Source organism: Lontra canadensis, unplaced genomic scaffold (assembly GCF_010015895.1).
Source record: "Lontra canadensis isolate GAN:19392208 unplaced genomic scaffold, GSC_riverotter_1.0 scaffold5, whole genome shotgun sequence".
NCBI lineage: Eukaryota > Metazoa > Chordata > Mammalia > Carnivora > Mustelidae > Lontra > Lontra canadensis.
The window spans coordinates 2,823,877-2,836,600 of NW_022630999.1; the positions used below are offsets into that span (position 1 = coordinate 2,823,877).

The 12,724-nt window shown below is 45.7% G+C and overlaps 1 protein-coding gene across 1 annotated transcript in view; it reads left to right on the top strand.

Moving 5' to 3' along the window:
- The window catches only part of SKP2 (S-phase kinase associated protein 2), a 33,827-nt gene that overhangs the window by 4,479 nt on the left and 16,624 nt on the right, over window positions 1-12,724 (top strand). Inside the window, exons 3-5 of the mRNA XM_032851330.1 lie at window positions 7,048-7,159; window positions 10,324-10,467; window positions 12,385-12,519. Of these exons, the coding sequence (XP_032707221.1) occupies window positions 7,048-7,159; window positions 10,324-10,467; window positions 12,385-12,519 (391 nt within the window). The remainder of the gene's footprint in view (window positions 1-7,047; window positions 7,160-10,323; window positions 10,468-12,384; window positions 12,520-12,724) is intronic.

The following is a 12,724-nucleotide window of genomic DNA, read 5'->3' on the forward strand; positions in this document are numbered from 1 at the left end:
TATCCCTGAAGGAACTTGTTCAAAGTGCAAAATTCCTGAGATTCTGATCCAAGAAGTCATCATGCCTGGTTCTTGAGAATCTGCTTTTTAATGTCCCCAGGCAAACATTTTTCCTCCAGTTTTTTTTCTTCCAACCAGTAATAAATGTATTTTACGTTGTAATCCTGGGCATGTGCCAGAAACAGAAACTTCACAAAACTATATTTCCCCTTACTAAGATAATATCCGGCTCCATTCCATTCTTTCCAAACAGTGCTGTTCAAACTAAATTGATTTCATGAGTCACCAGTGAATCTTAGCCCACAGCTCCCAAAGCTCAGCCCTGTAAGAGCCATATTTCTGGGACCCTGGGAGGCATCTTTTCTTTGCCCTTTAGCTTCCTTTCATTTGTTTATTCAACAAGTATTTATTGAGCATTCTAGAGATTAGGAATACAGCAGTGACCATAACAGACCAAAGACCTGGCTCTCAGATCCCGTATCGAGCATTTATATTATACCGTATTCTCTAAAGTCACAATTTCCATGGTTTCTCCACCGCTCTTCGCTCATTTCAGGGTTGAGCTAGTCTCTTACGGATATAGAGGACTGGACAGAAGGGTCATTGAGGACCCTGTTTTTGTTTTGCTTGTGTTTTGCTTTTTTAAGTTCTGCCCACTTAGACAAAACAAAAACCAAAAATACCAATTTTGTATGGTCTGGTGTTTTTATGATTTGTGGGCAGAAGAAGGAAAACTCATCCCAGCATGACAGAACATTTGTGTTTTCCCAGAAAGGAAGCCTAGGTTAATATTTCAAACAAGCTAGCACAAGCAAACATAAAGTGTTTAAGTGTTTAAACATAAAAAAAAATTTAAAAAAAAAAAAAGGTAAGTGTGAACACAAGTGCCTGCTTTTTCTTCAAGTATAGTTTGTTTATCCATGTTTAAGGAGAGGAGCAGCTTTTAAGAGTCAACGTTTTGTTTATGATTAAGATTTGGAATTTTAACTTGAATCTGAGTGTAGGTGATATTCCAAGAAATAAATAAGCCAAGTAAGATGAGTAACCTAGACTGCGAAGATCTCATGCATAGAAAATTCTTCCCTAAGCTGCTCTCCCCAGAGGATTTGAGGCATGGGCAGCAGTAAGGTTACAGACGTGGACAGCTGGTTTGCACATGAGGGAGAAGTGGAAATGATGGTGGCTAAGGATGATGACCAGCAGGTTTATTAATCGGGCCAGTTTTCGCCCCGTTCGTGGCTCTGAAGTAGGTTCAACTGCCTTCACGTAGTTGAATACTTGAGCTTGAATAATTTTTTTCCTTTACTGCATGGGGCTGGTGTGTAGCCCTGGGGGGTTTAGAAGAGGCGAGTGCAGGAAAGCCCTGCTCTGGACTTTTCCATCCGCGCGGGCAAATAGACCAGACAGCAGAGTAGTCAGGCATCCAGGAAGCAGATGGTTGATGTTTTGAGAATTCAATATGGCGAGTAAAATTAGATTAAGCATATCACAAGCCTGGATCCCAGCCACTGGGGGTGGAGAACAGACTTCTGCTCCATCTGCTTGGACAGCAGCCATTCTCAAGCTTCAGCCCTCCAGCCAGGAGCCCTGCCGTCAGTGGCCTGTGGTCAAACTGAGGGAGCCCTGGGCACTTGGCTGCCCTCTGAGGCCGTGCATTTTCTCGGCCGTTGTTCCTCCCCTTGGGAAGCCCACTTGATAGCTCTCGGCATCTTTGTTTTACGCCCTCTTCCAGCCAGCCCGCCCTCCCTCACCCTGATTGAGTTCGTTTTCCATAGCAAGTCAGGTGTGATTCCTAACCTTCCCTAACATTATAGAAAACATGAAGAACTCAGGATGGGGGGGACGTAGAATATTTGAGCCTCCTGTGGTTGAAAGGGCATCATTTGGAGTCAGACATGGGGTTGAATCCCCAGCCTGACACTTACTGGTTGTGTGACCTCGTCCCCTTTGTCACAGTGGCATCTTCTCTTGAAGCCCCTCCCCCCATCTCAAAGACAACTCCTGTACTGATGTGGGGACATTACGTTTGTGTGCTGGGTTTTGGTTTCCAGCCTCCTTCCCTGGACACCAACAGTGCTGTGTTGTTCCTTTGCAGGTATAGTCCCCGTCCTGTTCCCCGCCCTCCCCCCACACCCATGGCCAACCTCCCGACATCCACCTCCTCTGTCTGCACCTGCACCTCGGGGCGTGGCCTTTTGGCCTGCTCAGACAGAGCCGCCCCATCTTTGCCTCCTGGCTCTGCCACCTAGTAGTTGAGGTCACCTTGGTGAGGTGATTCCGCTCTGCTGAGACCAATTTCCTTCTGGGTAAAATGGCCCTACTGAGTGCCCAGGGTTGCTGCGTTTAAGTTAACCGTGTGCTGGAATAAATGCTTGAGACATTTGTAGGGTTTTCAAGTAAATGGCAGTTTTGAAGTGTTAGGTTTTGTGTTTGTTGAGTAGTTTGTCTCCAGGCAGGGCTGTTGGGCAGGGATCCGTGGCTCACACCCAGCTCCCAGCTCTGGTGCATTGATTAGGCACCTAGGAATGCTAGTTGGCCGTAGGCCAGCCTTATCATTTCACAGATGAGGAGACTAACTGGTCTTAATAGGCAGCAGTGGTCTTGCCCATCTCTAGAATAAAGCTGGCATCCTTCTTTTGGGTGTCAGTCATTCCTTTGTGAAGTGTCAGCTGAGTACTTTCTGACATTCATTACCAGGCCCTCCCCTAGACACCAGGTGTGTGGTCGTGATTTGGTTAGCAAAGGTTAACCAGTCACACAAATACAAAATCAGCGCATTCACAAATCATCTAGCAAAGATTTACTGAATGCCTGTTGGCTGGGTATGGCGCTGTGTGCTGGGAATGCCGGTCTGGATTGGGGTGGGGGGTGCTGTGATGGAGCCCTGGGAGTGCTCCTCTGAGGGGGTGACATTTAAGCTGAGATCCGAAGGGTGAATGAGTAGGAGTTCTAGTGTTATTACTGGTATGGCTTCGGTGACTGGCTTTGGTGTCCTCTGCAAACCTCTGCCTTCATTGCTGGGGCTAGTTTTCCTTCTAGCATTTTCATTACTTAGCTGTTATTTTGATTTCTTATGTGTTCCCAATAAAATAAGCACTAAGTTCATTAATTTATTTCTCCCGCCCTCCCCTTCACCACAAGCCTCCCTAATTTCCTTTCCCGCCGTCTTTAGTGGATACATGCATCCCATTCGGAGCTCCACACATTTTTATGCCTTTATATGCCAAAGGCTGTCTCCTGCATGCAGATGTGCCTGCTTGACGCCTCCCTTGGCAGGCCTCTGGGAGGTTAATATGACTTCCTGTTCCCTGAACCCCCCCAATCCAGTGACTGACAGCCGTTGGTGGATTAATACTGCAGCACCCATGCCCTCAGCTGGGACAGCTCTGGGGCAGGAGCTGTAGGGTCTCCTGGAGTCCCCAGCGGACTTGAACTCCACTTGGCCATGGTGATAACCTGCATTTTAACATACCCTGCATTGGTTTCCTTCCCTCCCACATCTCTTCACTTCCCAGTGCTTCCTGGAATTACTTACCAAATAAACTACTTGAATTCAGGTCCCCTGGATCTGCTTCTGGGGATCCCAAACTTAGGTAGAGCACTGTTTGGGGCTCTTGGTAAATCGTACCATGTAGCCCTTGTCCAAGTAAAACCTCATGTGTTTCCAAGCAGCTGAAAATTCTAAGCAGCATTGAAAAGAAAAGGTCCTCATGGAAGGCAAGTGCACAGATTTAATGGTGAGAGGAGCGAAAGAGTCAAGACGGAGAAAGGAAGCGTGACTCTGCTGCTTGATCTCTTCCCTTTCATTATTTAATCCTCACAGGGAACTGCTTTGCAAAATAAATCCCTTTATTCCCATTCCTGCAGATGAGGAAACTGAGCCTGAGAAATTGGTTAACTTGCCCAAGCTTCATAGACTTGGGCACCAGACGTGGGTTCCCACGGTTCTCAGAAATGGGGATGCCGAGCACCTGGTGCCCCGATGGGCTGACGGGTCATAGTGAGTCTAACATACTAGATTCGAAATACCTAAGTGTGTCATCTCTTGCCAAATCACCCGCTAGAATCTGATCTACAGGGGCAAGAGGCAGCAGAGGTCAGGGAGTTAAGAGTTAATGGAAGGAAAACTTAAAATGCTGTCTGTCAACTTTTTTCCAATTTGGGAGGCAGAGTAGGAGCCCTGTTTGAGACCCTCTGTCCATGCTGAGCTTGGAGGAGCCTTGTGGTGATGATGGAGGGTTGCTGCCACACTGAGAAGGTTCCGGGTCCTCTCCAGCTGCTTCCCCAAGTTGTGATCCAGGGTCAGTAGGACCTTCTTCTGTTTACCCCTGGTTGCAGAGCTATAGTGATTCATTTTGTCCTCCAGAGAGGGACGGTAGGCATTTATGAGCAACTGCATATCTCCTCATTTTTCAGTAGAGGCCACTTCCTCCAGGATGGCTTCCCTGATCACTGCTCTACCACCACACACTGCATAGCACTGCACCATGAACCCCGCTGAGCCCATCATGATACTTCGCTGAAATTTCCTGTTTGTGTCCCAAACCCTGAGCTGGCTATCCCTTATGCCTCTTTGTAGAACAGACACCTGCACATACTACCTGTTCAGTAAATCTGTGCATGGACAGATGTATCAGACATTGCTCTAGTTCCTGGAAATACAAAGATTATTTTTTTTTTAAAAAGTCATTTTTTTGCTCTCCAGAACTCACAGCCCAGCAGGGGCAGGGGCTAAACAGATGAGTAAGTACATAATAAAATTGTGGTTAAGAAACAAAGTGACTTGTTCTTGGTGATGTCACAGGAAGCCTTCCATAGGCATTGGGGTTTTAATAGCAACTTGATTTTAAATCAGTAGCCATCATGGGCAAGCACAGTGTACACAGGGCTATGGAGATGTGGCACGGAATGACTCATTCTGAGAATTACAAGTAGGTCCAAATGCCTAGAGCACATCTCTACATAATGAACCGAGACAAATGAGTGGGGCCTTGATGTAAGGCTTTGAATTTCACACCCAGCAGTTTGGACTTCAGGCTACGTACATGGGGGCACCACTGAAAGGTTCTAATTGAGGGAAGGTCCTGATTGTTTTAGAAAGATTGCCCAAGGGTCCCACCCGGAGGCAGCAGGTGCATCACCCTCCTCAAGGCTTTTCTCCATCAAGTCCTCCGCAGAGTCTGGCCCGCTGTGCTGGTGCAGTAAATACTGACACCTTTTAGATGGGGAGGGCTGGTGTGTTATAGTCATCAGGGTTCTGCAGAGATGCCGAATGAGTGGGAGACATAGGGAGATTTACTATAAGGAATTGGTCATGCAGTGATGGAAGCTGGAAAGTCCCAAGGTCTGTGGTCCAAAGGCCTAGGAACCAGGAGAGGAGATGGTTAAATTCCAGTCCAGCTCTGAGGGCAGGAGGAGAGCCATGTCCCTGCTCAAAGGCAAGGACGAAGCCTGTTCTCCCTTTGTCAGTCATTCTTAACAGCCTTGGACTGGATGAGCCCCATGCGCATTGGGGAAGGGAATCTGCATTTCTCAGTCAGTGGACTCAGATGTTCATCTCATGCAGGAACACCTCACAGAAACACCCAGAATAGTGTGGAACTAAATTGCTGGATGGATACCTCTTGACCCAGTCAAGTTGACAAACAAAGTGAACCATCACAGAGGGAAGAGGATAGGCTCGGTGTACAAGAGCCATTGAGGGCAGAGGGAGATGGGGGAGGCCAGTTACTGAACTGACCTCAGCACTCAGCTGCTTCAGTGCCTACTCATTTCCTTCTTGACCATTGTCCTGTTGTCCTGATCTCGTTATTCTGTATGTTCATATGTAAGAGTTCTGTTTAAAAATTGTTTTTATAAGACAAAACTTAAAATATCTACCTTTTTTCCCTCCGGCTTTTTGTTTGTTTGTTTATTTGTTTTAACACAGAACCTGAGCAATCCTTTTAGAACTTTCTATGCTCAGTACCCTCTAGTTGTTCTCATGACGTTCAGAGTCACAGCCGGAGTCCTCATCATGGTGTAGAAAGTTCTGCATGACCCGGCCCCTCTCACTTCTCTACCTTATCCTCTATCACTGCCCCCTCCCCGCTCTTCTTGCTGTTCCTCAAAGCAGACATGCTGTTCCCTGTATCTAGAACATCTCCTGGGTACTCACAGGGCTAACTCCCTCACTTTGTTCAATCCTTTGCTCAGTGATCCCTGTCTCGGTCAGGCCTTCCTTGGCTGAAAATTGTTGAGATTTTTGAACACTGGTCCCATACCTTCTATGCTGTCCTTTACCCTGCTTAATTTTTCTGCATAGCATGAATCCAATCTTTACATATGATTTAATTTACTTATTTTTTTTATGTGTGATTATTTCTTCCCACTAGAATGTAAGCTCCATGAAGCTGAAAGTGGTTTGTCTATCTGATTTCCTGCTCTCTCCCCAGCACCTGAAGTGCTTCCTGGCCCCATAGGAAGCAGAGAGGTACATGAGACCACCATTTGGATATTGCACTTGTAGGCAAATTGACTTCTAAATACTTTCTGTAAATCTGAAAGAAGGAGGAGACTTCATTTGCCTTTTAGATAAGGTCACTACTCAGTAAATTCACCACAAATCCACTTCTGAGAGAAACAAGGCATTTCTTAGCGACCAGAGGCATCATGTCTTAGACATCGCTGTACACTCTCTGAGGGGGCGGGGACTTGGTCTGTACCACCCTTAATGCAGTCCTGGCCTAAAGTTGGCCAACAGGTGCTGAAGGCAAAAACAGTATGAAAAGTATTCTTGGTTTTGTCTTTTCTCCTTTGCGGAGAAAGTGTGGCGCTTACCGCTGGGTACAGAGACCACGAGTGACAAGAAAAACAATTGTGGAATGAGTAATTCGATTTGTGTTAAATTCCCCTTTTAAGTTCAGTATTTGTGTGTTTCCTGGTGTGTAAGGATATTCTTGTGTTTAAGTTCAGTATTGTGTGTATCCTTGATGAGCATGGACTCAGTAAACTTGATTGGATAAAAGAATGGTGATGAGAAAACACATCTTTTTTTCTCCCTTAAAGGTGTTTCATGGGACTCACTTCCTGATGAGCTGCTCTTAGGTATCTTCTCCTGTTTGTGCCTCCCTGAACTCCTAAAGGTCTCCAGTGTTTGTAAGAGGTGGTATCACCTAGCGTAAGTATTTTTCAGCACTCCCAGTATATGTGTGGGGAAAGGGGAGGGTTATTTATTTATTCATTTATTTATTCAACTAAAAACTAAGAAAAATATAGTAGCAGAAAGAAAACTAGTTATCTTTGTATTTTTATTAATGATTAGTGTCTTTGTTTCACAGTGGAAGGGAGGGGAGGAGTCTCCTGGAGGTATAAACTTACCCACCTCAGAAAACTTTTTTCAGTATTCATGTGTTATTGGATCCTGACTGTGGACCAGGTGATGCACTAGGAGTGGGGGGCTGCATGAAGGCCTGGCCACTCCCCACACCAGGGGCTGGGCAGTGAGTGCAGTGGGGAGAGCAGTATTAGGACTCAGTGTGAACCCCCCATTTCTGACACTCAACACTCTGTGGTGGGGGGGACGTACTTGACACTTATGAGCCTTAGTCTCCCCCGTATATACAATGAGATCATAGTACCTTCCAGACAGGGCAGTGATCCCAAGATGTTGGCGCAGTGCCTGGCTTGTGGAAGTGTAGGGCATGTGGTCGCCAATAGTCATGGATGTCTTTGTTGGTTTGGGGGCATACCTTCAGGTTTGCACAGTGAGCTGCACGTGGAAAGTCTCAGTGCACTGGAAGCAATAACAGGCTAGATGGGGAGGGGTGGGGGAGGCTTTTTTTTTCAGTTGGAACTTTTTCCATCTATTCCACTTGTCCTCTCCAGCCAACCAACCACTAGCCATCCTGGGCACTTGAAGGCCGTCTGTGTTTCATCTCCCTCCACATATTTGTGGCTCTCACTGTGAGATGGCAAGAGCCCCTTACCCTCCATTCAGGGCTCTGCAGGCAATAAGACATTACAGGCATTTCCAGCGATGGGCTTCTTGCTTAGAAGACCCTGGGGGGGTGGAAGGGTGTGCGTACCCGGAATGCTGGAGCGCGTGGTGGTGGAGTTGCACTGATCCCTCCCCGGGTGACCCCATAGTGATTTTCTTTTTCATCCAGGTGTGCTCTTCATGCAGAGTCTATAAATCCTCACCTCAGTTGTCATGAGTAACAGGTGGCATCTAGGAAGCACTGCCTTCTTTTTTTTTTTTTTTTGAACCAAAAAGGAATTTTTTTTTTTATTTACCCGTTTTTTTTTTTGTTTGTTTGTTTGTTTAATTTTATTTTTTATAAACATATATTTTTTTCCCCAGGGGTACAGGTCTGTGAATCGCCAGGTTTACACACTTCCCCACACTCATCATAGCACATACCCTCCCCAATGTCCATAATAACCCCATCCCCCCCAACCCCCCTCCCCCCAGCAACCCTCAGTTTGTTTTGTGAGATTAAGAGTCACTTATGGTTTATCTCCCTCCCAATCCCATCTTGCTTCATTTACTCTTCTCCTACCCCCTTAACCCCCCACGTTGCATCTCCTCTCCCTCATATCAGGGAGATCATATGATAGTTGTCTTTCTCCGATTGACTTATTTCGCTAAGCATGATACCCTCTAGTTCCATCCACGTCGTCGCAAATGGCAAGATTTCATTTCTTTTGATGGCTGCATAGTATTCCATTGTGTATATATACCACATCTTCTTTATCCATTCGTCTGTTGATGGACATCTAGGTTCTTTCCATAGTTTGGCTATTGTAGACATTGCTGCTATAAACATTCGGGTGCACGTGCCCCTTCCGATCACTACGTTTGTATCTTTGGGGTAAATACCCAGCAGTGCAATTGCTGGGTCATAGGGTAGTTCTATTTTCAACATTTTGAGGAACCTCCATGCTGTTTTCCAGAGTGGTTGTACCAGCTTGCATTCCCACCAACAGTGTAGGAGGGTTCCCCTTTCTCCGCATCCTCGCCGAAGCACTGCCTTCTTAATCGTAGAGGTCACGTGATGCCTTGACAATTTCATCATGCAGAACTATTTCAGAGCCCAGCCAGTGGTCTGCTTATTTCAAGCAGTATTAAAAAATACAATTCTAGTAGGCATTTAAAATGTTCCCTCCTGTGCTTTAGCTCATGGTTGTGTTTTTTTTTTTTTTTTTTTGCTAAGTTGAATTAATCTGTAGCTGTTAAAGCTCCCTTTTTGTACTGTTGTGTACATTTTAGTACTTCATTTTTGCTTTAGAAAAACTATCCAAACTCTAAGTAATGTTTTTCCTCTCACATTAGTTCATACATATACATATATTTCTGTGCACACATATGCTTTTTTTTTTTTTTTAAAGCTTAAAGGGTATTGTAAAACACCCAAGTGCCTTTGTAGGGTTCCTTATTCCTCATAGATATTTGATAGTCATATCTCTTAATCAAGTGTAGTTGACCCTTAAGCAACATGGGGGTTAGGGGCACTGACCCTCCTGCCCACTCAAAAAATGCACGTGACTTTTAATTCCCCAAACACTTACTACTAATAGACTACTGTTGACCAGAGGCCTTACCCATGGCATGAACAGTCCATTAACACCTATCTTGTAAATTAAATGTATTGTATATTCTTATTCTAATAATAAAGGATGCTAGAGAGAAGAAAATGTTATTAAAAAAATCATAAGGAAGAAAAAATACATTTACAGTACTGGAAAAAATCTGCATATAAGTGAACCTGCTCAGTTCAAGCCCATCTGCAAAGATCAGCTGTGGAGCTAACTTTCTTCCTTTTAGTTCTATTTCCGTGTTACTTAGGGTAATTGTGGTAACTCATGTATGCTTTACAAAAACACCAAGTGGGATCGTTGAGGCCATTTTGAACCTATCTACCCATTCAGTAATCAATTAAGTGATTGGAGCAATCATTTTTTAAGTTACTAAATTGTATCAAACACTAAAATTTTATTCTGTGGTTCCAGATCATTCATTACATGGCTATGATAGCATTGAACCATCCGAATGAAAAACATACTGATAGATATATATATGTATGTGTGTCTTTGTCTCAGTATGTGTGTGTGTTTGTGTATGTGTGTGCAAATGAAGGCAGAAGCTTATCCATAATACGAGCAAGAAATACTCATCTGTGTCTGAAAAAATACCATAGCTAGTTGTATAGTCAGCCCAAAACCGAAGCTTCCTTCAGAATCTGCTTCAGGTTGATTCAGTGGCCAGAGCCTCCTTGTTGTGGAGTGGTGGGTCCCTCCGGTATCCAGTGCCCTCAGCTTACTAAGACCCTCCCTCTTTTCCAGGTTTGACGAGTCTCTGTGGCAGACTTTAGACCTCACAGGTAGAAACCTGCACCCGGATGTGATCGGTCGGTTGCTGTCTCGAGGAGTGGTTGCCTTCCGCTGCCCACGATCATTTATGGATCAACCATTGGCGGAACATTTCAGGTAAAAAAAGAAAAGCCCCCAGAAAAGGCTGTTTGTAAATCTTAAGGTGGAAACGGATCAAAACTTTGTTTCTTTCCTGTAACTTATGGCCTGTGACAAGTCTGTGCAGTGAAAGGCTAATAGAATTTTGCTGTGCAGTCTTTGTGTTGAAACACGGCACAGCTTTCAGTGATGCCGTTTCCGCTCTTGGGCTCTTGCGGGGGGTCAAGAGGCACATTTTGCTTCCCTCAGGTGGGGTCCTTGGAGGATGGGCACCATGGGCCCCATGAGGCAGGAGCCGTGCAGCGCACTCACTCACACATGCAAGGCAGCCTCGCTCTTCCCACACTGCCCGTTTCTGACAAAGACAGAGTATGAGGAATCTTCTCAGATTTTGAAGCTCTGGGTATCTGATCTTATGGTGGACAAATTTGCAACCTGAGCAAGAATGCCTCTTTTTGTTCATTTTGTGGAGGATTTTGAAGAAAGACTTCTCTTTCTGATAGTTTGGCGGTATGATTTAGAGCCATGGAGTGGAATAACTAGATACTGAACAGAAAAATAAGCTAAGAACAGCAGACTTAAGGACAAGACCTACATCCCGACTCTGGTACTTTCCTCTTCCCTCCAGGGTTATATGGCAGCACCCTTTTCTGTTGCTGGTTACCCTTGTCCCGTGGCTCTTTCTTCTGGTCCCCTTCACGTGTGCACTTTCCTTGGCTACTCTGGGCTCTGTCCCTGGTCCCTGGCTGCCTTCTCTTGATCCACACACTGGCCTCAGACACACTGTCTTATATACCCGCCGTAGTGCTGGAACTTCCAGATCCTCTTCTCCAGTTCAGCCCTCTCTTTCAAACAAACGCCTAGGCCTAGTTACCTAGAAACTTCCACCCCTGCATTTCCTCCAGGTACCTCAGTGTTAGCCCCTTATAGCTGGCTCTTCCACTGTCTTTTCTGTTTTAGTAATTTACTCACTCATCTTTGCCTGCAAGATTCATAGGCATAACTTTGTCACCCGCATTCAGCTCATTCTCATGATGCCCACGAATTAATTTCCTAAGTGGGACTGTATAAGCAGCACCATCTTGACTTGGCAGAAATCCTCCTGAATTTAATTAATTTTTTTAAAAGACTTTATTTATTTGAGTGCACGCACATGTGATAAAGCAGGGGGAAGTGGAGGAAGAGGGAGAAGCAGACTCCCTGCTGAGGAGGGAGTCCAAAGTGGGGCTTGATTCCAGGACTCTGGGAACATGACCTGAGCCGAAAGCAAATTCTTTTTTTTTTTTTTTTTTTAATTTATTTATTTGACAGACAGATCACAAGTAGGCAGAGAGGCAGTCAGAGAGAGAGAGGAGGAAGCAGGCTCCCCACTGAGCAGAGAGCCCGATGCGGGGCTCGATCCCAGGACCCTGGGATCATGACCTGAGCTGAAGGCAGAGGCTTTAACCCACTGAGCCACCCAGGTGCCCTCAAAAGCAAATTCTTAATTAATTGAGCCACCCAGGCGCCCCCTGAAATCCTCCTGAATTTTAAAATGAATGAGGGGAGGGAGTTATCTAGTAGCAGTTTATTTTAAGACTGAAACTGTGGGGCGCCTGGGTGGCTCAGTGGGTTAAGCCTCTGCCTTCGGCTCGGGTCGTGATCCTAGGGTCCTGGGATCGAGCCCCGCATTGGGCTCTCTGCTTAGCGGGGAGCCTGCTCCCCTGCCCACCCTGCCTGCCTCTCTGCCTACTTGTGATCTCTGTCTGTCAAATAAATAAATAAAATCTTTAAAAAAAAAAAAAAAAGACTGAAACTGTACTACTTAAATGTGTATTTGGGGGTCATGTTTGTGATTGGCGGCTCATCTGGTGAGGAGATGGGGTTGGATTTGATTTGGAGGTATGTGTGTAAGCCCCCTTAACAGAGCCTCTCTTTTCCCTCCTCTGTGCCCAGCCCTTTCCGTGTGCAGCACATGGATCTGTCCAACTCTGTAATTGACGTGTCTACCCTCCATGGCATTCTGTCCCAGTGCTCCAAGTTGCAGAACCTAAGCCTGGAAGGCCTGCAGCTGTCAGATCCCATCGTCAAGTGAGTGGCCATCAGGAACACGTGACAAAGGCAGTTGTTTTGACGTGTGTTAACTTCATTTTCTGAATATAATCTGGGTGCCCTTCTGTCCATGTCCAGATGGACTCAGAAAAGAGCCATGGGGTGCCCTGGCTTCTGCAGGACTCATCCAGGCCACCCAAGTTCACATGCTAACTCTATGCTGGGCCTTATGCCAGGTTCCAGA